The sequence below is a fragment of the Schistocerca piceifrons genome, chromosome 8 (genome assembly GCF_021461385.2).
Source record: "Schistocerca piceifrons isolate TAMUIC-IGC-003096 chromosome 8, iqSchPice1.1, whole genome shotgun sequence".
NCBI classification, from domain to species: Eukaryota; Metazoa; Arthropoda; class Insecta; order Orthoptera; family Acrididae; genus Schistocerca; species Schistocerca piceifrons.
In genome coordinates this window covers 496,630,999-496,658,120 of record NC_060145.1, presented here as the reverse complement: position 1 = coordinate 496,658,120, position 27,122 = coordinate 496,630,999, and the positions used below count along the sequence as shown (strand labels likewise).

General features: G+C 41.3%; 1 protein-coding gene across 4 annotated transcripts in view; it reads right to left on the bottom strand.

The window, feature by feature from the left end:
• Window positions 1-27,122, bottom strand: part of LOC124711434 (putative fatty acyl-CoA reductase CG8306) — a 173,227-nt gene that overhangs the window by 50,475 nt on the left and 95,630 nt on the right. For all 4 annotated transcript variants that reach the window (XM_047241503.1, XM_047241505.1, XM_047241502.1 and 1 more), the window contains exons 3-5: window positions 19,113-19,364; window positions 15,055-15,200; window positions 14,824-14,933 (exon numbers count right to left, since the gene is read on the bottom strand). In XM_047241503.1, coding sequence (XP_047097459.1) covers window positions 14,824-14,933; window positions 15,055-15,200; window positions 19,113-19,364 — 508 coding nt within the window. The remainder of the gene's footprint in view (window positions 1-14,823; window positions 14,934-15,054; window positions 15,201-19,112; window positions 19,365-27,122) is intronic.

The window sequence follows — 27,122 nt, the reverse complement described above, 5'->3', positions numbered from 1 at the left end:
CGTTGACTGTGAAGATGATTGGCTCATTGCGCGAAAATCCCTGATAGCCCGTGTCCCTGATGCCACGCTCCTTCCAACTGGGGGCCCCATTCGAAAGGTGGCGCACCTGCCTTAGGTGATTGTTCATACCGCCCAAACACCTAACAGAGGCACCAATCAGCAATCTGGGAAGGTAACACAGCTCAGGCACTCATCCCTCCCTAGGCCTGGCCTGTACCACAGGCAAACCTTACTTGTCGACCCGGGGATGGGAATTACAGGTTACCTAGTCACCTGTTACATGTCAGACATGTGCTGGCCTTCAGGAGTGCATAGGAAGAAGAAAAAAAGGGACCTCGAATGCCAAAGTGGAGCAAGGATAGGAGAAGGTGAATGAAGAAAAAAGGAATGAAAAACAGTGGAGAGTATTCTGATATTGACTACCGAAAATGCAGAATAAATTTCCAAAAACAGCCCAGGTATGTTCCCCAAGGGAGGGGAAGAAGAAAAGCAAGAGAACAGACATGAAGCATGTAAAGGAAAAGATGCTGCGAAGACTGGGGCCCTGTGGTAGCCAAGCACGAATCTGCAAAAAGTAGTGAGCCCTCTGGGAAGGGGGAGGGGCGTAGACAGAGGAAAGTAGTGAGAAGAATATTGATACATTGCTTTAAAAGTAAAATAAAATACAGATGTGGTATTTAAGAGAATGACGTAGATAAATAAGCATCAGACATACAAAAATTACTATTATGGGAAAAGAAAGGACAACAGACGATGCTCAGAGATATTAAAACAAACAAATAATAGATTCTGGGAAACCAGTGATGGGAAACAAGTGGGAACAGCAAATGGTATATTTGCATACAAACACAATGTTTATACGACTTGCAGCCTGTGAAACTGAGTGGTTCTCTCTCTCTCTCTCTCTCTCTCTCTCTCTCTCTCTCTCTCTCTCTCTCTCTCTCCAAATTTTTTTTTTTTATTTTTACAAAATGTTCGCCTATCGGATAACATAACAAAATGTACCAGCACTAAATTAATTCATAAATTAATATCATAAAACATCAAACAGTTTTGAGGCATCCAGCCTTTTTAAGAATTTTGTTGTCATGGCACACACTGTTGCAAATTTCAGTTTCCTCCACAATGTCCACAGAGGTGCCTTTCTACATTATACACAAAACAACTGTGAGATTATTGACAATACAAGTGACTGTCCTTTCAAAATTAAGTGAGAAGCAAAGCTTGATCTCTCTCAACCATAGCATTAAAGTTTCTGTGTGTTTGCCCGATGTGAAAGGTTTTGCAGTGAGTGCAGCAGATTTTATAAATGCCTGCAGTTGTAAATTTGATTTTTTAATTTTTAATATAGTGAACAAGCAGCTGACAAGATGTGTTACCAGTTTTGAAGGCTATTCTAACATGACATCTGCACAGCAATGCACTGAGTTTATAAGACACATTCCAATAAAAGGGAAACAAAGTATATTTTAATCTTCCTGCAGTTTTGCCACTAATTTGTATCCTATATTCTGAAGAGCCTCAAGTTGAGAATTATGTCTGTAAACTATACAGCAATAATAGCCATTTCTGAAGGCAATATGGCAGAATGTATTTGGTTCTTCGTTAGTTTTTGTATTATTTAGGCATAATACAATTAATCTGTTAATCAGTGCTTGAAAGAACACTTTTAACAACATTATTTTTTATTATGCTGCTTTTATGAAGTCTGAACAAGTTTTGTTACACTTTCTGTAGACGATGCCTATTGGTATGCATGCGTCAGATAGCATGCTTACCTAACATGCTCCAAAACACTGCACATAAAACCAGCATTTTAACTGTTTCTGTTACCTTGGATTCTATTGGTGGTAAAAGGGTAGGCTCAAGCCCTTGGGCCTGGGATCATTTGTATACCCAACAAAAGAATGGTTTTGGTGTCACTATTTTACAGTACAGGGCCAACATTGGAGATGGGCAAACTTGTTCATCCTTGGAAACTAGTTCACTGCTGATCACTCTTTTTTTGGGAACCATTCACTTTTACTCATTTACCTTTCATTTGTGCATGGTATATAGTCCTTATGAAAAACTGAAAATTAGTAGCATAGGTGGCTGAAGGCGGAAGGGGGCACTTGCCTCCCCTCTGGAGTACATAGTTTTTATTCATTACAGAGTTCTCACACACTTGTAAAAGTAATTTTCGTGATTCTGCAAAACCTCATTTAGCCAACTGTATCGCTATGTGGCTGATCGCAGTGAAATAATATAAAGTGGAACACAAAAAACCGGCCCCCAGTACAGACTGCTCGCCAATTATGCACAATTTGTTGACCGCTATGAGCAGAATAGATAAACATGTAATAATTAGGCAGTAAAAAAATAACAAATAAGCTAATGCAAAACCAACTTTGAAACAATAGACGACGATTGGTGGGAAATTAACAAGACTGTTTTGGCACAAATGGTCATTTTTATAACACGACAGAATTTAATTCACGAAGTACCAATATCAAATGCCCCCCTCCCGCCCTCTAGACCCAGGCCTGCTGTGCATGTGTGCATCTGGCAGCTTGGACGCGCTAGTAAAATTTTTCCAGGTAGCATCTGGCTGTTTGCTGCTACTGCTTGTACAGCTTACAGTCACACTCCTGTATCCAGAAGCGGGAGAAGGTACTACTCATACGTGACTCAACAGCGCATGCACACGGGCCCGTTCGCAACTGCTCAAATGAATCAAAGGTAAACAGTTGTGATGTCACACTCAATGGAGGCAATCTGTTGTTACGAAGCACTGCATAATCTTTCTAAAGCCTTCAACACATTTTGCTGTTGGTAGACACTTGTATGAGTACTGTGTTTTGTTGTATACACACATTTCCTTTGAAACTCAAGTTTTATTTTTGTTTTTTCTCTCATTCATGTTTTATTGCTGCAGTATTATTCTGTAATAGTGGGATACAGTAATATCCTTTGTTAGAGTATTGGTTCTTACCAATCAAAATTACAAAAATTTAACTGAAAACTAAAACAATGAAAAATTCCCGCAATTCTAAAAAATTCCCTGGGTTTCCCCCAGATGAAAAAATTCCCGGGTTTCTCCTAGATCTCCCAGTTGTCCCAGGTCATATACATCCTACAATAAATACTGGAAGATAGCAAACAGTGGTTGGGTACTGAAAGAGCGAAGGAGACAATGACCATGTGAGAGAAACAGTGGCAGCGGAACATAGCTGACAGTGATAGAAAAGTACTAAGTGGAGGAGACAGAGCCAGGGCGGCAAGGGGGGGGGGGGGATGAAGAGAAAGTGGAATACTGTAGTAATAGAAAAGAATGAAGGTGACTGTGGATGTGACATAGGAGACAATGCCCTATAGAAACAAAGAGATAATGACACTGAGTTGGGATAAATGAGTGAGTGAAAAAGAGTGACTGGGAGTAGATGGGTATGAGCAACTTACGGTGATGGACTAATGGGTATGGGCTGGCTAGTTAGGGAAGCTTGTAGGAGTTTGAGGTGAGTTGCACCATAAAAAAAAGTGTGAATATGTTTGCATGCCAAAAGTTTTGGGAAAATTTTTAAGCTACTGAGGAAGGTATAGTGAGGCAAGCTGGTATCTCAAATTTCAGACACAGTCTTCTAAATAAACAGAGATATATTTACATTTTTTTGTACTCAGATACATTTTCCCTCTAGTTGCCACATTCTTGTTTATTTGACTAATTTCACTGTACTCTGTTTTTAGACAGGATTGTAGCCTATTACCTATGTTATTCTATTCAAAGTGTGCACTGAGCAAGAAGTAAAGGACACCAAGGAAAAATTTGGAATAGGAATTAAATTTCAGGGAGAAAAAATAAAAACTTTAAGGTTTGCCAATGACTGTAATTTTATCAGAGACAGCAAATGACTTGGAAGAACATTTGAACAGAATGGATAATGTCTCAAAAGGAGGACATAAGATTAACACCAACAATACCTACACAAGAATAATGGACTCTACAGCTGAACTATATTAAGTGATTCTGAGGAAATTAGCTTAGGAAACAAGATAAAGTTGTGGATGAGTTTTGCTATTTGGCAGCAAAATAACTGGTGATGCCCAAAGTAGAGAGAATATAAAATGTAAGCCGACCATGGCAAGAAAGACGTTTCTGAATAACAGAAATTTATTATCATAAAATACAGATTTAAGTACTAGGAAGTTTTTTCTCAAGTATTTGTATGCAGTGTAGTCATGTATTGAAGTGAAACATGGATAGTAAACAGTTTAGAGAAGAGAACAGAAGCTTTTGAAATGTGGTGCTACAGGAGAATGCTGAAGATTGGGTGGTGGCGGGGGTGGTGGGGGTGGGGGGGGGGGGGGGGAGACCAAGAGATGAAGAATGTAGGTTACAGTAGTTATTTGGAGACAGGCAGGCTTGCACAGTATAAAGTAGCATGAGGAGATGAGGAGCTACATCAAACCAGTCTTCTGACAGAAGGCAACAACAACAACAACAACAACATTTAGTTCAGAGAAATGCTCCACACTGTTACCATATTGATCCACAAGGGAGAGGGGGCAGATAGGGGGAAGAGGAGGCACTTGTCTCTCCTCCCTGGAACCCAGAGTTGTTATTCATTAGGAACCCAGGGTTGTTATTCATTACAGAATACTCATACACTTCTAGAATGGAGTGGGTAACCATCAATTCCCTATGATATAATGAGTTTTTTCATGTCACTTATAACATTTCGTCATCGTGACATGAAATGTCTAAACAAGTCACTCATTTACATTAAAAAACACCTACTTTAGAGCCTTTCTGACTCCCACCCCCGAGGATATATTTATGCAGACGTCCGTGCCAGTTACATATATTATTTTTCTGAAGATACAATGAAAACAACAAAATGGTAGACAGCACACTTTACCAGTGAATATGACTCATTTACTAACAACACAGGGAAGAAATTGTAGAAATATTTCATGACTTCCTTAAAACAGCAACACAGACAGGTAATAAAGACAATACCAGTGTCAGAGAAGTCACATACTGCCACTACAGGCACGAATCGAGCTTTCTTAGTATTTCATTCCAGGTACCTCTGTATAAGAATTGAGGAACTTCTAACAGAACTTGATGGCTTGTAAATTACAAAGAAATTTCAGACCAATTTTTTTTTAATTGTTGTTGTGACCCTACAGTGTGAGCACACATAATCAAACAGCGCACAATACATGTGCCTCCACGGGTGGCACAGAGATGTCGCCTCGTCATCTAGACAGATGGTGCAGCAAGTGTTGTGCCATGTGCCCTCTGTCTCCCTTGTGTTTGCTGCTTATTGTATATTCACCTACAAGACCGTATGTCAATGTATTATACAGTTACGAGACTTTGTACTGTTCTACACTTCATTCAATGTCATTGTTGGTCTCTTCATGTGGAAGCAGAATAAAACTTTGTTGGTGTTACTTCTGATGCTGTGTCTGTACAACATTACAATATTCTTTTTTTTAGTCTCAGGTCACAAGAATAGTATGAGGAGAATATTATGAAAAGGAAATGCTGCTGAGGCAGCCAGAGACAGTGGTCGTGTGTGTGTGTGTGTGTGTGTGTGTGTGTGTGTGTGTGTGTGTGTGTGTGTCTAAAGATGTTCATAATCTTTTTGCTGTGCCTGTCTACAACTCAACATCTGCGCTATATGATGGGTAGCAATCCATCTTTTTCATAATATTATTGTCATTCCATCCTAGATTTTCCATTGTCTAAATATTATGACAACTGACTTACACTTTTTAGGAAATAATCATAAGGAACAAGGAGAAACTGCGATAGTAAAATACTAGAAACTACATTGCAAATCAAACTAGCATTGCATACAATTACACATGTTTGAATTCACTAAATAGTTGCTTGTTAACTGAACACACCAAAAGAAAGAGTTACTAAATATTGAACTCAAGTGTATATAGTTGTGTATAGCTGTTAGTTTGATTTGTGATTTAGTTTCTTAGTATTTTACTACCTCATTTTTCATTTCTTCTAAATAACTTGACGACCCAGCCTAAGCACAACTCTAGCCACAATGTTGTGCTTAAAAAGGTCACACCTGGGTATATCATTGGCTGTGATTTTTTCCACACAAGGTGCCTATCACTCAAATTGAACTGATTTTGTATGAGAACAACATATGGATGTCTCGCTACCTGCCACTTGACTGGTGCTACCTTCTATTTTCAGTTTCTATAAAATTATTTTGAAAGAAACTAACAAACTTAGGAACTGCTGTAATGACTGACTGAGCCAAAGTGTGCTCACATTGTCACAATTTTCATGTGTTTACCTGTTAGGTTTTGTAGTTAGCTGGAATTTCTGCTACAAATACGTCATCTGGGGAGTTAAGAAGAAATTTTGGCAGCTCAAAAGGAATAATTTAATTATTCTTGATTGAAGGGAGAATAATCTGAAAGGGAATAGTCTGCAGAAGATTCATATTCAAGTAAGCTGCAGTCTGCTGTATTTTTTCACCGTTTAAATTGTTTCTACAAATACTGCTATTGCAATGACAATTTACTTCCATTTTATTTGTCTGAATCTTGTCTTTTTCACAGACGAATCTCATGACAAAGCAGCATTCAACATGGGTTTCCACAGTTTGTGTGAAGAAGATGATACGTTTTACTGTCTAAGCACGTAGGAAAGAAACAAATAGGTTTTGCCCTGATCGCAACACACTTCTCTGCATGCCAGAATACTTCAGACTTTTCCATACAAAGGCAGCTACGTGGAATTGCTCAATAACTAACATCACACTTGCCCTCCCTCTCAGATAGTTATACCACTATTTTAAAATTTGTAACCTATCAGAGAACTTCTATAAATAAGAAAAACAAATCTTGAAGCCTGGTCTTTTTTAGAAGTATTACTTTTTCAGATATACGAAACACAAACTTGGTAGTAAAATTTTACCCACTGATCAGGCACATCGTTTTTCGTACCACGAGCGGGCGCACAGCACACTTTGTACACATTTAAAGAATAGCTATGTGTATGTCACCAAGCTAAACATGCATGATCAAAATCAGAATTTAATCATAGCCTGATTCAAAAACTGTGTAATAAACTTCCATTACATGAGCTAAAGCACTGTTTAATTAAAAACCAATAAACTAAACATTCACTATATCACTCTGTTGCCACATACAAGTGTTACCCCACAGTAATGAGCCACTTTAAGCACTAACAGCGCAGCTGCATCAAATTCCAGCCAACGAATTATTTTATCCCCATCTCAGACAACTGCCTCATTACGAGACTATGCTGGTAGCTTGTAATGTGGGTCATTTTCTTGCACAGATAGTAATTTTTTTCTCATGTAGTTCACAGTTTTATATTACATCTGCTTGTTTGGGCATATGACAACACAGCTTATTACTGTGTTGGCAGAGGCAATGAAGATGGAATAGGTATGGGTCCACGATTGTAAAACGACAACGGAATGGTACACGACAAATTTGTGGGCGGCATACTTTATACACAGACACCTGCTTGAGCGTTACATAATGCCATTAACAGCTGGCTTCCTAGACCTGCTATTCTACTAAGTGGGTCGACTTCAAAATGTTAAACAGAACATCTGATGATGATTTGGTAATAGTATATGAGAAATACAATCTGAGGGGTAGTGATACAGTTTTAATTATTACTTAAAAAATGAATAAATAAATAAAAAATAAAGTTATATAATTAATTTTTTTGATGCTGTTTGCAGGTTTATGTCTGCAGCCTTGGTTCACTTTGAAATTTCCAAGCCAAAGTACCAGAGCACACCACCAGATACAGGAAAATAAAACGGCATGGCTGAGCTCCACTTTATTAATGGGATGTGTCACTTTGGTTTTCCTGGTCTAGTGGTGTGCCACAGTACTATGGCTCACGGGTTTCAAAGTGAACCAAGGCGGCATACATATCTGTAAACAATTTAAAAAACAATTTTTTTATGTGATAATTAAAACTTGATCACTACCCATCAAAAAAGAATCTAGTTAAACGACTGTGTCTGTACTCCTGCTGTGCAATAAGCCTAGGCTGTGTAAATTCCAGATCATCTAATAGTAATACACATAGTACTACACAGAAAACAACCAATAAATTTTACACAAAAATTATGTCATATTTTGCATTCAGTATTTCACATACAGACACAAAAGAAAGAGAGGCTCTTGTGGCACAAACTTTTGATTTGTCGGCTATCAATAGTGACACAAATTGAGAATTAATTCATTTGAATAACGTCTACCTCAGTTACCTCAACACAGATAAGTTAGAGCATCAATTGCAGTCAAAAGCTGTAACAGAGGCAAGGATGGACCTCATGATAAAAGAATCATTGTCGTTAGAAGAAGTCCTAAGCCAGGAAACAGGATTCATTGAACTTGACATCAGTAAGTGGTGACGCACAATACAGTCCAATGAAATATTTATTATGAAGTATAGACGAGCAGAGTTTTTTTTTGTTTTTTTTTGTGGTTTTAGGGCGCACAACTTCAATGGTCATTAGCGCCCTGACTACTCTAAGAGTGCACCGCGAGGCACAAGTTGACCACAACAACTAAAAGGGAAAACACGATAAAAGACAGACTGACAGGCATAGGATTAAAAAACAGCATCATCAAATGTCCTTAGCGAGGTTTGTCAAATTGATAAAACGAAGAACACGAGCAGCTGCTCGTGGGTCATCCACTAAAATGGCATCGAAAGTATTTGGCAGGTTAAGATCGAGGCGCAGTGTGTTAAGATCTGGACAGGACATTAAAATGTGTCTAACCGTCAGCAAGTGCCCACATGGGCAGAACGGCGCCGGCGCAGCCGTCAGCAGATGGCGATGGCTGAACCGGCAGTGTCCAATTCTGAACCGGGCTAAAACGACCTCCTCCCGCCGAGAAGGGCGTGAGGACGTCGTCCAAGCCACGGGAAGAGGTTTTAAGGCCCGAAGCTTGTTGTCGGTAAGTGCAGCCCAATCGGCATGCCACAGCGATAAGATGCGCCGACAAATGACCCTGCTAAAATCGGATGAAGGGACACAACAAGAAGCTGTCCGAGGCTGGAGGACCGCAGCCTTGGCCGCGGCATCTGCAGCTTCGTTCCCAGGGATACCGACATGGCCAGGAACCAACATAAAGCTAAGTGGAGAACCGACGTCCACCAGCTGCTGAAGAGAGCTTTGGATCCAGTGTACGAAAGGGTGAACCGGGTACGGATCACTGAGGCTCTGGATGGCGCTCAGGGAATCTGAGCAGATGACATAAGCAGAATGTCGGTGGCGGCAGATGTAAAGAACAGCCTGGTAGAGGGCAAAGAGCTCAGCTGTGAAGACCGAACAATGGCCATGGAGCCGGTATTGGAAACTTTGTGCCCCGACAATAAAGGAACACCCGACCCCGTCATTGGTCTTAGAGCCATCTGTATAAATGAAAGTCATGTTGATGAACTTCGAACGAAGTTCCAAAAAACGGGAGTGGTAGACCGAACCGGGGGTGACCTCTTTTGGGAGCGAGCTGAGGTCAAGGTGAACGCGGACCTGAGCCTGGAGCCAAGGTGGCGTGCGGCTCTCGCCCACTCGAAAGGTTGCAGGGAGTGAAAAATTAAGGTGTTGAAGGAGGCGACGAAAGCGAACTCCAGGGGGTAGCAGGGCAGAGACATACAACCTGTATTGACGGTCAAGAGAGTCGTCAAAAAAGGAACGATAAGACGGATGGTCGGGCATTGACAGTAGCCGACAGGCATACCGACAAAGCAGTATATCGCGCCGGTAGGTGAGTGGCAATTCGCCAGCGTCAGCATGAAGACTCTCTACGGGACTGGTATAAAATGCTCCGATCGCAAGTCGTAAACCCCGATGTTGTATGGAGTTGAGGCGGCGTAAGATGGATGGCCGTGCAGAGGAGTATACGAAGCTCCCATAATCCAGCTTGGAGCGGACGATCGACCGATATAGACGAAGTAGGACGGTTCGATCCGCTCCCCACGACATACCACTGAGAACACGGATGACATTTAAAGAACGGGTACAACGGGCGGCCAAATATGACATGTGGAGACCAGCTAAGTTTCCTGTCAAATGTAAGGCCTAAAAACTTGGTTGTCTCCACGATTGGGAGAGCAACGGGACCGAGTCGTAAGGACGGTGGGAGAAACTCTTTGTAGCGCCAGAAGTTAATACAGACTGTCTTCTCGGCAGAGAAACGGAAGCCATTGGCGACACTCCAGGAGTAAAGACGGTCAAGAGAACGCTGAAGACAGCGCTCCAGGACACGTGTACACTGCGCGCTGCAATAGATGGTAAAATCGTCCACAAAAAGGGAGCCTGATACATCAGCTGGGAGGCAATCCATTATTGGATTGATCGCGATGGCGAAGAGAGTGACGCTCAAAACTGAGCCCTGTGGCACCCCATTCTCCTGGCGAAAGGTGTCGGACACGACAGAACCCACACGTACCCTGAACTGTCGATCCATTAAAAAGGAACGAATAAAAAGAGGGAGGCGACCGCGAAGGCCCCATGTATGCATGGTGCGGAGAATGCCCGCCCTCCAACAGGTGTCGTAAGCCTTCTCCAAATCAAAGAACACAGCCGCGGTCGGGCGCTTCCGCAAGAAGTTATTCGTAATGAAGGTCGACAAGGTAACCAGATGGTCAACAGCAGAGCGGCGCCTACGAAATCCACATTGTACATTGGTAAGTAGGCGTCGAGACTCGAGCAGCCAAACCAATCGAGAGTTAACCATTCGCTCCATCACTTTACAGACACAGCTGGTAAGCGAGATAGGTCGATAACTTGAAGGCAAGTGCTTGTCCTTCCCCGGCTTAGGAATCGGGACAACAATAGACTCGCGCCAGCATGCGGGAACATGTCCCTCAATCCAGATGCGATTGTATGTACGAAGAAGAAAACCTTTACCCGCAGGAGAAAGGTTCTTCAGCATCTGAATATGAATAGAATCTGGCCCTGGAGCGGAGGACCGTGATCGGCCAAGTGCGTTCTCGAGTTCCCGCATGGTGAATGGGGCATTATAACTTTCACAATTCGAGGAGCGGAAGTTAGGTGGCCTAGCCTCCTCTGCCTGTTTGCGGGGGAGGAAGGCAGGGTGGTAATGAGCGGAGCTCGAAACCTCGGCGAAAAAGCGGCCGAAGGCATTGGAGACAGCCTCAGGGGCCACAAGGACGTCATTCGCGACCTTCAAGCCAGAAACTGGTGAGTGGACCTTAGTGCCATATAGCCGGCGCAGGCTACCCCAGACAACAGAAGAAGGAGTAAAACTGTTGAAGGTGCTTCTGAAAGCAGCCCAGCTGGCTTTCTTGCTTTCTTTGATAATACGACGACACTGAGCACGTAATCGTTTATAATTGATACAATTCGGCACTGTAGGGTGGCGTTTAAATGTGCGTAAAGCACGTCGACGAGCACGTAAAGTGTCTCTACATGCTGCGGTCCACCAGGGGACCAGTACGCGACGTGGAGAAGGAGGGTGAGGGATGGAATATTCAGCAGCAGCGAGAATGACTTCCGTGAGGTGTGCGACCTGACGATCGCAGCTTGTAAAGGTTTGATCCTGAAAGGTCGCCCTGGAAGAGAAGAGCCCCCAGTCTGCCTTGGAGATGGTCCAATTAGAGAAGCACGGAGAGGGGGTATGCTGCAGGAGATGGATAACACACGGGAAGTGGTCGCTCGAATATGTATCAGAAAGTGCATACCACTCAAACCGGCGTGCAAGTTGGGGAGTACATATAGAGAGGTCTAAATGGGAATAGGTGTGAGATGTGTCCGAAAGAAAAGTAGGGGCGCCAGTATTGAGGCAGACAAGATCGAGCTGGTTGAAAAGGTCTGCTAACAAGGAGCCCCTCGGGCAGGATGCTGGAGAGCCCCAAATGGGATGGTGGGCATTGAAGTCTCCAGTTAACAAAAATGGTGCAGGTAGCTGAGCAATAAGTTGCATCATGTCTGCCCTGGTAACGGCAGACGACGATGGAGTGTAAACGGTACAAAAGGAAAACGTAAAAGTGGGGAGAGTAATGCGGATGGCAACTGCCTGCAGGCCGGTGTGCAACGTGATGGGATCGTAGTAAATATCATCCCGGACCAACAACATAACCCCTCCATGAGCTGGGATACCTACCACAGGGGGTAGGTCAAAACGCACAGAGGTGTAGTGTGCCAAGGCAATTGGATCGCATGGGCGTAGCTTCGTTTCCTGGAGGGCTACGACGAGCGGACGGTGCAAGCGGAGCAGCAACTTCAAGTCCTCTCGGTTGGAGCGAATGCTGCGAATATTCCAGTGAATAAGTGCCATCGTAAGAAAAGGAAGATGAGAGAAGTGGTCACCTCGAAGGCCGCTTAGGGCCTGGCTTCGAGCGAGCACTGCCGCCGCTATCAGTAGGCGGACAGTCATCGTCCATTGGGTCTATAGGTTCATGGGCCATCTTGGTAAGATGGCCGGGAGGGGGAGCTTCCTCCGCCGGTGAATGGCCAGATGTACGGCTACCAGCGGTGCGGCCAGGCGAAACGGATGACGGCCTGGGGCGGCAACCGCTGGGTGGCGCAGGAGAAGAAATGCGCCGTGGCGGAGAAGGAGAACTGTGCTTCCTATGCGCCTTTTTGGAAGGACGTTTAGTGGAAGTACCGGTCGAAGGCTGGGAGGTCGAGGTACGGAGGAAGTCTGCATGGGATGGTTCCTTCTGGAAGGCCCGTGCATCTGACTTCGATGTCTTCGTCTTAGCAGAAGCTGAGGAAGGTGCTGGTGTCTGTGGGGTGATGGGAGGAAGAGGAGACGTCGACCGCGCGATCTTAGCACTGGCCGAACGGACGACCGTGGTGCTGAAGGTCAGATCGCATGTCTGGGTTGCTACCTCCCGGGTAGTCCGAGGAGAGGCGAGGACAGTACTGTATTTCCCCGCTGGAAGCAGCATGGGCTTCCTACTAGCCAATAGCTTGCGAGCAGCCGAGGTGGACACTTTCTCTTTGACCCGAATTTCTTGGATACAGCGTTCTTCCTTATAGACAGGACAGTCGCGGGAGGATGCGGCATGGTCACCCTGACAGTTCACACAACGAGGAGACGGAGATGGACAGTCACCCTCATGGGCATCCCTGCCACAAGTGACACATTTAGCCGCATTGGAACAAGACTGTCGAGTGTGATTGAAACGCTGACACTGGTAGCAGCGCGTAGGTGTCGGGACATAGGGGCGAACAGAAATAACCTCGTAGCCCGCCTTGATGCGCGATGGCAGCTTAACACTATCGAAGGTCAAGAAAAGTGTCCGGGTCGGTACAAGGTCATTGTTGACCTTTTTCATGACCCTATGGACAGCCGTCACGCCCTGCTCAGCGAGGAAAGATTGAAGCTCCTCGTCAGTCAATCTGTCGAGGGAGCTAGTATAGACTACACCACGAGACGAATTCAAAGTTCGGTGGGCCTCCACCCGGACAGGGAACGTGTACAGGAGGGTGGCCCGAAGCAGTTTTTGTGCCTGAAAGGCACTCTCAGTTTCCAGTAACAAGGTGCCGTTACGCAACCTGGTACAAGATTTGACAGATCTGGCTATGGCATCTACGCCCTTCTGAATAACGAAAGGGTTGACAGAGGAAAAATCCTTTCCGTCCTCAGATCGAGAAACTATGAGGAACTGTGGGGCAGGCGGTAGTACTTTTGTCACTGTTGGCTGGTCACGTTTCCGTTTTTGGGTCGAAGTCGAGAGAGATGGAGTAGAATCCATTGCGGAGGAATCCCCCATGATTGCCAGCGTCTCCGATGGCGCGCTCCTTCCTTGTGGGGACCCTCTCAGAGGGCACTCCCGCCTTAGGTGAATGTTTACACCTCAGGTCACACCTCCCGAGAAACAGACGGAGGGACCAATCGGCATGGTCAGAAGGTATCAGCTCAGGCAATCACCCCTCCCCGGGCCTGGCCTTTACCAGGGGGTACGCGCGTGCCTTACATGTCTACCCAGGGCGGGGACTTACGCGTTACCCCGTCACCGGCTACGCGTGCGAACGCGTGGGTCGGCCTTCAGGCACGCACAGGGAGGAAGGAAGAAGAGGAAAAAGAAGAGAGAGAGGGAGAAAGAGGACAGACTGTCTCAAACGCCGAGGCGGAGACCAGAGAAGGCAAGGAGAAGAAGGCAATGAGAAGGCAAGGAAAAAAAGGCAAGGAGAAAAAGGCAATGAGAAGGCAAGGAGAAAAAGGCAATGAGAAGGCAAGGAGAAAAAGGCAATGAGAAGGCAAGGAGAAAAAGGCAATGAGAAGGCAAGGAGAAAAAGGCAATGAGAAGGCAAGGAGAAAAAGGCAATGAGAAGGCAAGGAGAAAAAGGCAATGAGAAGTCAAGGGAAAGAGTAAGGAAGACAGTGAGGTGGAGAAGAGCAAAGAAAGGAACCAACAAAAGGAAGGAAGAAACGAGAAGTGAAAAACCAAAAAGACCACGATTATAGGTCGTGGAACCGTCCGTCTCCGGACGCAGGCGCTAACTACCCCCGTGAGGGGGATGGACGCCTTTTAGTCGCCTCTTACGACAGGCAGGAATACCGCGGGCCTATTCTAATCCCCGGACCCGCAGGGGAGACGAGCAGAGGTGTAAGTTATAGACAGATATGTTTGTCTTTTTAGTTGTACTGAATTGTACACAATAAAATTAACTGCTTGGCACTAGAACAGAGGACGGAATCATCTGGCCAACACAGAGTGTAACTTCTATACATGCTTTTGTTTTTACACCATTAATGTATTCAAAAATTTGTCATTAATGTAGTAAAGGAATGGCACATTCAGAGAAGAAATGATGTAAAGTCTGTACTCACTCATACTGGGACGCACTATGGCAACGGGGAAATACTGAACTGCTTTTGATACTTCATGTTCTGCTAAATTCTTTGTCAGTGCATATGCATTAGGAAGTTCCCCTAGTAACCTGTTAACAAGAAATAGCTCTGTATTCTGCAAAATTTTAATACACCAATAGTTTCATAGTTTTTTGAGCTTTTCTTATAATAAATTCCTTCAGAATAAAATGTCAGAGATACATTACTTACTTTGGAGTCATAGCATCTACTGCTTCATCATTAAGAGTAGTTGCAATATTTATTACTTTTTCAACATCGGCTGGAGGATCATACAGAATTTCTTCCACTTTCTTTTTATCACTGTTCACATACGCACTAGAAACATGAACCATAGCCTGAAACAAATTATATTTATGAATTTATAGAACTTCAGGAAAAAAATTCAACGAAATTATTATAATTATAAAATGAAACACATTTCTAATCAATGCTTAGTACCACAGCAAAATTTTGTTTATTTCACTCCACTGCATCAACATCAGTACTATTTTTGTTCCTAGAACAAAATTTGAAGTCTTTTGCCTAATCTTGTGGACTACACAGACAAGCATATTTATGTTGGCACTGCAATGAACTGTCATCTGCTCTACACTAGGTTTAAGTACAATATGCACATGGCTCTCCAGAAGCTATAGTCATGAACACTGATATTTTCAGATGATGTGTCTCTACTGAAGTGTTTTCAAGCTGTTTAATTTTAGTGACATATCAGTAAACAGTCCTGCTTTTACATCTGCTTACTATTTATGTCTACGATGTGCCAGCTACTAACCAGTAAGCACATGACATGGTATTAAAATATCAGGGTAAAGATTTCAAGGATTACGAGAGTACACTCCACTGATCTCAACATACTGAATGAGTACTTTTGCAAGGGGAGACTCCCACCAAAGTCGAGCAAAACAGAGGTCACAGCATCACACTTCCATAATAAAGAGGCACACAGGAAGTTATACATGCTATTTGATGGGTTAAAATTTTCCAAAGCTACTTCCCTAAATATCGGGGTTTCACCCTCAATCTGACACTGTCATTTAAGTGGCAGTGTGTGAAACTGTCAAAGAAGCTTGGCTCAAGAATAAATCCACCCCACCCAAAATAGCTGGATGTAACTATGCAATGATACAATTTCACTTTCGTGCTCAGATTCTCGATATTGTGGCACTGCATGGCAAACCAGCAAAAATATAAGGAAGGCAGGAGTACGGCTAAACGAGGACATAAGGAGGGTGGCTGGCACTGTCATATCTACTTTCACCCAGTGGTTGTCTGTTCTATACAATATTGCTACACCTCATCTCAAAAGGAAGGCTGCCAAGGTATAAATTCTCAAGACAGAGTCCCATAAGAATTCTGGTGTAATCAGCACTTTTTAAATTCCACCAGCTTTACACGAAGTCCGGCAAGCCAAACTGGGTCGATCTTTGGGTCACTAATTTTTCTATGTTACTGAAAAATTGACAGAACACTGGAATAAATACCCACTCCAGAATGTCCACCTAATTCATAACCCAACAGTGATGGCAACCTTCCCCATTGTGGATAGTCAAAACTCAACTACATCTCAAGGGACAAGGGAGATGTGGCCACATCTTGATATATGGTTATTGCGAAAATGCTGTGTGTGACTGTGGTGTGCAGGAATAAACAATATGACACTGTAGGGAACTGTCTGATCCACGTTTCTAATGAAGGTTTAAAAGATCTGTATGAATATGAGGTCAGGTGCTTTACTCTCATAGATTTAAAAATTAACCTGTAAATGTGTTGAAAAAAAAGAAGCGTTGAATTGTCGACGGGCACACACAAAAGAAAGTAAAAAAGAAAGAGAAATTTACTAGCTTTCTTTCTTGCTTTCATGTGTGGCTATTGATAACAATCCTTCTGTTTCTCAGTAAGTGGTCTCCTTTAATCCCAAAGTAATTAGATTCTACAAGAACTTTTCCAATTATATATAAAAACAAAGATGAGGTGACTTACCGAACAAAAGCGCTGGCAGGTCGATAGACACACAAACAAACACAAACACACACAAAATTCAAGCTTTCGCAACAAACTGTTGCCTCATCAGGAAAGAGGGAAGGAGAGGGGAAGACGAAAGGAAGTGGGTTTTAAGGGAGAGGGTAAGGAGTCATTCCAATCCCGGGAGCGGAAAGACTTACCTTGGGGGAAAAAAGGACAGGTATAACCAATATATAGAACTTTTCCAATGATATTTGTAAATATATATGAAATAGCAATATATATGAAATAGCAATATATATGAAATATCAAAGTTACTTGTTAAATTTTACAAAATAAATGACAACTAAATATTAGCAATATTAATTAGTTATACAAGAAACAACTGAATAAATTAGCACTATATTAATGGTTATAATCTGAGGATCGTACTCACAATATGACAATAGGTCGATGGCATGCTCACTCCTTACACTCTCTGGTGTGGTAGTGTTATGCTAACAGGAAAACACCACTCTCATTACTGTCAGAATCTCATTTAAAATTGTCTCCTTCAATACTGCTCAGTGCTCTGTCCCAGTTGCATAATTAAATTTTCTACGCATTCTTTCCCAGTGTCTTCATTTTTGGCTGACACACTGTTGACACGTTCAGTACTGTTCAAAATTTTTGTCTACGTCTTGCTTGTCAATTGATTGACAGCGACGACAAGAGGATTTTCAACTTCAGAGATCGTGAATTTTTTACTGTCTGCAGCAACATAATGTTTTATTTGCACCCATATCCCTTCAATGGCACCGACATGGCAATGGTATGAAGAAAGCGTAACACTTTCATGCCCGTATTTTTTAGAAATCTCATCAATTACATATGTTGGAAATTGTGGTTCCTTTTGTACAACAATTTCAAGCAATTCTGCCTCCTTCAATCTTCTCTGAAATCCACTTTTTGTCATTTGAGCCACTGAATAATTCTTCTTGTTTCATTTCCACAGTTGGTGTCCTATCATGAACAATGGAATGATATGGGGCATTGTCCACGACTATCACTGATGGACTTGTCAGATATGTCATAAGCAATGTTTCAAATCAGTTTTGAAAAACCACACTGTTCACCTCTTTGTAGTGATCACCTGTCTTTCTTGTATGAAACATTAATAAGCAGTTAACAGAAACCGTCCAAAGTATCTGCATGTATTGCAAAAATTCGCCCTCCTTTTCCAATAGGCACTGCCATGACCCCCTCAGGTGATCCATCACTCAAGCCTCTACATAATGAATGACGCATTAACCCACATTTCATCTAGCCACAGTATATTTTCGAATCTCACACTCATGATTCTGCATAGAAATGCGACTACACCCGTCCTTTCCATCAATATTTTGCATCTGTTAAACACTGAATAGCTGAAGGCTATGCCTTTCAGCACTATATGTAAAGAAAATTTGCTTGCTTCAAAAATATTATCTTTCTGAAGAGACACGAGTAATTTAGATAGAGTGGGATGTTACCTTCTATTATTATAATAGCTATATATATGATGACAAATAAGTGTCTTTTTGGAAACCCTCTACAGCTATCACATGCCTCTTAGTGTGTGCAGCCTTGTTGTGCCACTCTCACCACAGCCTATACTGTACTGTTCTTTCCCTATTGTTACAACAGTGTTCTTGTTTATTTTCAATGCTGCTGCACTCCTCTTAACAACCTGAGCAACAGGAAATAAGGAATCACCTTTTTCCTTTTCTTTTTGAAAGTAGTCCCTCACAGAACACACAAATCCGTAGGGCTCGGCTGGGTAGGACACTTTTCTTTCTTTCACTTCACAATTTGGCTGGCACTACTCGTTGCACTGGATATTGTTTAAAAGGAAACATGAGCAAATAAACACTAACAACAACAAAAGTAAAATAAACTACAAATTGCACTATTAACACAAATGACAGCACCAGTTTCATGCAAGACACTCAACGGTATATTCTGAAGCACGCATCAGATTTGCAGAGAGGCAACGTGGCTCCTGCTGCCTGCTCGAGTACAGTCCAATGTTGCCTGGCTACCTGCGTTCACTAGGCACTGGAACAATGCTACTGAACTGTCAGTACCAATAATGCATCTCCCGGACAATATGCTCCACAAAGGTTAAATGAAGAATTAAACACAGACATGGTACTTAGTACGAAACATATTTTATTGACAAGTCACTAACCACAGCGAGATCTGTCCTATTAAGATGTCAACTCAATATTTTCCTCCCAGAGAAAGTCAGCAAATTACTCGCTCACCTCGAGCTTGCTCATCTCTCGGCACAGTTCAATGACGCGCCTAGTGCCGAGCAGGTTCGTGGCCACCGTCGGCTTGAGAGGCGACTCGAAGTCTAGGGTCGCGGCTGAGTGGAACACCAGCTGCACCTCCCGCGCCAGCATCTGCCTGTCCTCTGGCAGCAGACCCAGGCCTTCCTCCGAGACGTCTCCAGCCACAGCCTTCAACCGCGCAAAAGGTTTCTCGGGGCACTCCTTCACAAGGCGATCAAATCCCTGCAGAAAAACAATCATCAGATGCAGAACCGGTTGAGTCTGTGACACGACAGAAACTGCAGACAGCCTCAACTTCTGGCAGAACTGCTGACTGAGTTGCTGTCTAAATGAATTGGGCCCAATCACTGTGGTGACTACAGTGTTAGCCCACTATATAGACTACATTATGATCAAATACAGCATCAGCAGAATGAGTCAATTTTGCTCACAAAACTTGAGGCACTGGTCATGGTCGTTTGCCAAGTGTATCGATTTACAGTGTACTCAACCTCTGGTAAATCATTCTAAGTTACACAACAACTCATTCTATGTTCAGTTCTAGTTACAGACTTCTGTCAGTCACTCAAATCTCACAAACTGTATCAGAAGGTATTTGAAGACTTCCAACCATTAAGGATTGCATGTCCGATCTCTACATCCCCCGAAGGATTTCAGAAATCTGTTGTCAATGCACAATGTAATAGTAATTTTACACACTCTGACACAAAATGTATGTACTTTCCGAAAATATCTCACTGCTGGCCACGCAGAAAAATGTTCTCTTGTCACAGGTTCAAACTCTGGCAACAGTGGGACACTCACATGAGTAGTAATAACAACGCAGTTACTGTATGGAACGTAAAAACACAGGACTGTTCCTTTACAGGAGATGTTTAAAATGTACATTTCCATAATCATGAAAGGCTTTACAATGACACACCCCAGACAGACCTACAGGTTTCAAGAATCATAACATACTGCTCTGCATTCCATGATAACACAGCAGTTAATCCACAATTTTTGTTCCAGTTAGCAAGTGCACTCCAGTGGAGACCCGTATCAGCTGTGGTGCATCAGTATTTTTACTGTGATATATGCAGTCACAAAAATAATTACTGAGTAGACTCTGCCTGCTTGTCCAGTGTCCAGAATGAAGTTACACACAGTTATGGTAAGATGGTCAACAAGTCCCCATCTAACAAATCAAGAAATTGGGAATACCTACAAATTAAAAAAAAAAAATTATACACATAGCTTGTTGCCCACTCCTCCCACAAATTATGTGAATATCTGGATTGAGAAACAGAAAAGTTTTGTTAGCTTCATGACAACCAGATATGTTTATTTTATTTTTTTTTTTTTCGATTTTGGCCGTCTAGGGACCGTGTTAAACAACTATTTTTCAATGTACATTTCTCCTATTGCGCTCCTCCTCTTTTCTCTTCTGCCAATATGTCTTCATCCTCTCTCTGTGCTGCTCCCTTCGGTCTTCTGTCCACACTGTTCCTACAGTTCTTCTCTTCTTCACTTCAAATCCTTCAAAATGTTGAATTTTATCTCTCATTAAGTCTCTGTTGGTTATATAATCTTCTCCTATACCCATCTCCTCTAAGTCTGCTTTGACTTCTTTGAACCAGGTAATTTGAGTTCTGGGGTTTTTGTCAAAAAACATGAATATTTTCTTTGTCAGCCTTTCATCATTCATTCTTTTCAAATGGGCGTAAAAGCTTACTCTTCTCTTCCTCATAGTATCTCCCACTTTCTCAATTTTGTCATACACTTCTCTATTACTTCTAAGCTTCCAAGTCCCATTCTCAAACCTCGGCCCAAGTACTCTTCTAACGATTTTTCGCTCCTTTTTTGCTATAGCTTCCATTTCCTTGTTAGTGTTCATTGCTAAACATTCAGATGCATACAGACACTCTGGCTTAATCACAGTGTTGTAGTGCCTTATTTTTGTGTTAATTGATACTGACTTCTTGTTGTACACATTCTTTGTTAGCTGGAATGCCATTTCCATTTTTCTTGTTCTTGTTTTATTTCCTTCTTTATCTGATGCATTGGGCTGGATGATTTCCCCTAAATATTTGAAATTAGAAACATTCTTTATCCGGCCATACTTCGTAATCATATTGTTCGGTGCCTCTTTTACATTGGTTAGGTACTCTGTCTTTGCAAAGGAGATTTTCAGTCCTGCTTTTTCTGCTGTTTCATTCAGAATATTGATCTATTTGACTGCTTCTTCCAAACTTCCTGCCAGAATCCCTAAGTCATCAGCAAAAGCGAGGCAATCTACTTCTAATCCATCCTTTATTCTTCCTAATCTGATTTTTTGTATTCCTTCTTCAGTCGTTTTCTTCCTCCACTCCCTAATAACTTTTTCTAACACACAGTTGAATAGGGTAGGTGACAACCCATCTCCTTGTCTTAATCCTGTTCTGATTTTGAATGGTCTGGATACCTCATCACGGAACTTTACTTTTGCATAGGTATCCGTAAGTGTTTCTTTGACGATTGCGACTGTTTTCTTGTCTGCTCCAAACTCACTAAGGATGTTAACCAAGGTTGTTCTGTCAACGGAGTCGTACGCCTTCTTGAAGTCAACAAACGTGATAAAGATGTCTTTTCCTCTTAATCGTCTATATTTAATAATTAACTTCAAGTTTAAAATTTGCTCCACACAAGATCTTCCCTTCCTAAAGCCTGCTTGGTATTCACCAATTTCTTGATCAAGTTGTTTCTCCAATCTGTTTTGTAGGGCCTTAGATAGAATTTTATACGTTACTGGAAGTAAAGATATCCCTCTGTAGTTATTTGCATCGGTTTTATCCCCTTTCTTGAAGATGGGGTGGATTAATGCAGTTTTCCATTCTTCCGGTATACGTTCCGTTCTCCAAATCTCATTGATTATTCCCAGTAGTTTTTCTTGAGTTGTATTATCCACACATTTCCACATTTCTGCAATTATCATGTCTTCCCCTGGTGCTTTATTGTTCTTAAGGTTTTTAATGATTTCTCTGATTTCTATGACGCATGGGGGTTCAGAATTATTGTTTACTGTGTTTGGGGTGTTGGCTGGTAATTTTTCAATAGGTTCCCGACAGTTGAGGAGTTGTTCAAAATATTTTGCCAATATTTCACAATTTTCTTCATTATTCATTGCCAGTTTTCCACTGGTATCTTTAAAACACAGATTTGGTGCTACATATTTTTGTAGTTTGTCTGAATGTGCTGTAAAAGGATCTGTTATTGTTTCTCTTAAAATCTTTATCCATTTGTGTAAGTTGGTTCTTTTCAAATAGTCTTTTTACTGATCTAATGAGTTTTGCTGTTTGAACTCCAGGTAGTCCTTATCACTTTTGGTTGAGTGCCATTTCTTCCATGCCTTCATCCTTTGTTCTATTGCTTCCTCACATGTCTCATCCCACCATTCGTGTTTCTTTCTCTTTTTCATTTTTGCGACTTCTTGAGCAGATCTTATCATTCCTTCTTTCATATCTTCCCATTTATCCGAACATATAACTATGTTTTGACAGAATTCTTCTCTTTTCTCTTTCAAAATGTTTGCGTCAATCTTTTGAGTTTTCCTGTTTTGTATTTGTTTCTTTCTTTGTGGTATGAAATTTAATTTGATTGTCGATAAGTAGTGGTCAGTTACAATGTTTGCCCCTTTCCCAACTCTCACATTCATTATTTCTTTTTGATTATAGTGTGTGATGGCTATGTGATCTATCTGGAACTCTCCAATACTTGTGTTTGGTGGTTTCCATGTTTTCTGTTTCTTAGGAGGTTTTTTGAAATTTGTAGACAATTTTAAGTTATGACCCCTGCATAGTTCTATTAATCTTTCTCCATTTCTGTTTGTCCTTTTGTGAGCCGGGTAGTTTCCTACTGTTTTTTTGCATTTTTTTTCTTGGCCTATTTGTGCACTGAAGTCCCCAAACAGTATTTTTACATTTGATGTTGGGATTTTAGAAAGTTCGTGGTCTAAGAGATTCCCAAAATGTATCTACTTTCTGAGGGTTTTTCTTATTGTCATTGTTGATGGGTGCGTGGCAATTAATAAGTGAATAGGTTTTATTTAGGGCGCGGAATGTGAGAAAAGACAAGCGTTCATAAGGTGACTGGAAGTCGGTTATTGAGTTTACCCAGTTAGATTTCACGATGAAGCCTGTTCCAAGGTGGGGAAGGCCTCTTCCACATGGGTTCCAGCCTTTCTTTCCTTTAAATATCCTGTATCCTTCATAATCCATTAAATCATCATCTGTAAATCTGGTTTCCTGCAGCGCACATATTTGGATTTTATATATCTACAAGACTTTGGTGAGCTGCTTCAGTTTTCCCGGCTTCAAGAGCGAGTTAATATTTAGGGTTCCAAAGAAATGTACGTTGTTTTTCTTCAGTTTAGAGGATTTTGAATTCCTTGAACGACATGGTGCTTCAGGCTCTCCAGAATCCTTAGGCCTGATTGCGCTGCTGTTAGCAGCGGAGGATTGGTTACCTCCTGGAGTAGTTCTATCTAGGGAAATTGACATCATGCATAGTTGTTTGAAATTCAGGGGGAGATGGCTTTTTATGTTTATTATGAAATGGTACACAGTAAAACTGAGGCAGCAGCAGCTTTTTTTCAATGTAACAGCTTTCTTAGTAATTCACTCGACTTAATTTAGACAACATTAGTGTGAATACCATCCCTGCTTCTTGATGGGCTCTACGGAAAATGTTGAAGGAATAAATGAATTACTGCATTATTCTTTTTCAAATTTTTGTTTCCGTTGCCTTACATGAAATGGTGTCTTACTGTTGCCATAAACCAAGTGTAGAACTAAAGAAGCAAGAGGACATTCAAAAATTTTGTCATTAGTTAGTACTGTAAACTTATTGACACTACTTTATATGACACTTCATGTACAACACATTTCATTCTACACACATCTGCACTAGTCTGTGGGTATTCTTATGAAACAAGAGTCACACAGATGACTGAGGTGACAAGCAGAATTAACTGCTCCACAAAGGTCCACTGGAGAGCAGTCCCTGCTGGAAAAATTCTGAGAAAGAGGCCTTGATCAACCTGTCAAAATCTGTTAGTAGACTTCAGAGTCAGCCTATCCTGTATGGATACTGAATCTTCTGAATGGGAGCTGCAAATTATCTCGTCAGAAATCTTGCCACACACTACAGCTTACCTTTTGAGGAATCAATATAATCCAATTAATATAGGACTGCATTTAGTTTCTTACATCAATTAGCTTCTATGTTGCGAAAAATTTCTTTTCTCCACACTTTCTTATGTGGCAGCCAGACACTTTAAATGTACATCTCAACTGTGGATACCCAAAAGTAACTTATGTTTCATGACACTATTTTGACACTCTGGGACAACTGCACAACATAACACTAAAGCAGTTTGTGGCCAGGACGCATTTCAATAAAATCCTGAGTGTGTGAACACGTCATATGTAATACAATTGCCAACAATGGTAGTTTTACTACATATGAGAGTCATCTAACCATATGGACTTTATTTAAATGATACACAGGGTGAGTCAAGAGGAAAGGTACAGGCTTTGAGGGGTGATAGTATCAGTGATCCTGAACAAAAAAGTTCATATGAACTTATTGTCAATGGTTTCTGACATAGAACATGTGTAATAATACTTTGTTAGGCCAACTTATTTTCTGTGTTATTCAAACATTGTTATTGTTCACAATGTACAATGGTAGTGTAGAGGAAGCTTAGACGAACAGTTTGATAAGGACACTTGTATTCTATCAGGCCATGAAACTACTTCAAATTGGGCTACAAAGAGCACCTAGCTACAGCACATGTGCATAGCACTAGATTGTCAGTATCCTCATGCTGTCTTTGGGCAAACTCAAGTCCTTGAGAAACATGAACAGGTCCTGTTTTTGTAGGAAACTGAATGTAGTTTAATTTTCCACAGCAACATGTTTTCACTGGAGGGTGAGGATTTTGAGTAATTCAAGAAATTGTACAAAAGTGATACTACATGTGCTCTATCTCGGAAACCATTCACAATAAGGCACATGTTAATATGAATTTTTTGTTCAGAATCACTGATACTATCACCCTTCAAGACCTGTACATTTCCTCCTGACTCACCCTGTACATTCTTCCAGTAACAGTGTATCTGACACTTCAACAACTGAAAGCCAAACAAAGAAAAAAATTTCAGTGTTACAAGATTTTGCAGATTAATTTCACTGAGAAGCAGAAACATTATAAAGAACCATTTCACAAGATATTTATGTCCTCAGCACAAGCTGCAGTAAATAAGTTAAGGGTCATTCAATGCCAAACTGAGCCTGAGGCTTATTTTTTCAAAAAAATTCCAAATTTAACAATGTTATAGTTTTCGAATCTACAAAAGTTCAATTTTACTGTCCCAAAAAAATTATAAAAATTACGTAATCAGCTGAGGAAATATAGTTAAACAAAGTTGGCGATTCTACAGATGAGGATGGAAAACAAAAGGTTTGCTTTTTGTGTTGGCAGCTGTTTAAATTTGGGTTGCAGCAATTGTTGATGTTTTAATTATTAAATTTCAAGAGTGGAATCTTATCTTTCTGACAAACTTCAGTTTTTAAAGAAATGTAAGTTATTAAGTATGCAGCTAATTCACTAAAGTTGCCATGTATTTAGTGTCCCACCCGTGACAAAAAAAAACATGAAAAAGTTTACCTTCTAACTCAGCAATAATAGTAATTCTATATATTTTAGGTTAGAAGTAAGAAAAACAAATCAAAACATCCAATGAACCGTAACGCACCTTCTAAGTTGTAAATGATCATTTATAAATGTTAAAAGAAATTGTGTCCCACCCGTGACAGTTTTTTGGATGTTACTCAAATCTAAACCATTTAACACTTCTTGTTATTGTTAAGTTAAACTGAAACTGAAGAAAGATACCAGCAAGTACAACATTCATAAAGAAAAAGAGAGTGGGATAAAAGAAGAAGGAAAAATATGAAGATGAAGGTATCCTCCAGTGAAAAATCTTTATTGGAAAATCAAAAGAAGGAAGCTGAAAGAAAAAGGAAGTACAGACAAACTAAAATCCGTATTAATTGAAGATCAGTCTCAGACCTGTATTTCCCAGTTAGGATCATATAAATGTCCTCAGTCCCTTGGCAAAGCTGTTTCTTGGGTAAAGAAGGTGCTTCCTTCAAGCCCCTCGAAAAAAAAATCAGCAGTAATGAAAAAGCTTGTAAGTGAAAGCTTATCTAAAAAGGTAGTAAAGCAGATTTTCCCAGTAGTGAAGAAAACGTCTCGTGAACTTACAGGTGATAATCTGCTCAAAATACAAACTTTTTCACAAATGATGAAATCAGCAGGCAGACACCTGGTATAAAGGATGTAAACTCTATTGCAGACCATGAAACTGGGAAGAGAGCTTGCAGAAACGTCACATGAATATGACAGTTAAGGAAGCATTTTTTCTTTTTAAGCAAGACAATCCAGATATTGATACCAAGATTTCAAAATTCTACGAGATGCGGCCTAAAAATGTTGTTCTAACGTCTCACTCAAATGCCTCACAATGTATGCATGTGCAGATATGCTAACTTCAACTTCATCATTGAAGCCATTCACAAAAATAGCTAGTTTCCCTGCTACTCACACTCACCTTATGAATCTTGTTTGCTGTGATGTAGAATGTGAAATATGCATGACAAGTCAATGCAAGAAATGCATCATGAATTTGCACACATTAATAGATGGAAAGTTTTATTTGTGTGACAATATCTTGGAGAAAATGAACCGAACATGAGTGTCACCCTAAACAGACTACTACCAGTGGAACACTTTGTGAAGCTCTCTCTGAACTTCAGTCTCAAATAAAAACATTCAAGGACTACCTCTTTGTCAAAAGGATGCAATCTGCAGCTTCAAGACTGTGAAAGCATCAGTTAGTGATGATAAAGTGATATTGCAAATAGATTTTGCAGAAAACTATGTAGCACTGGCACAAG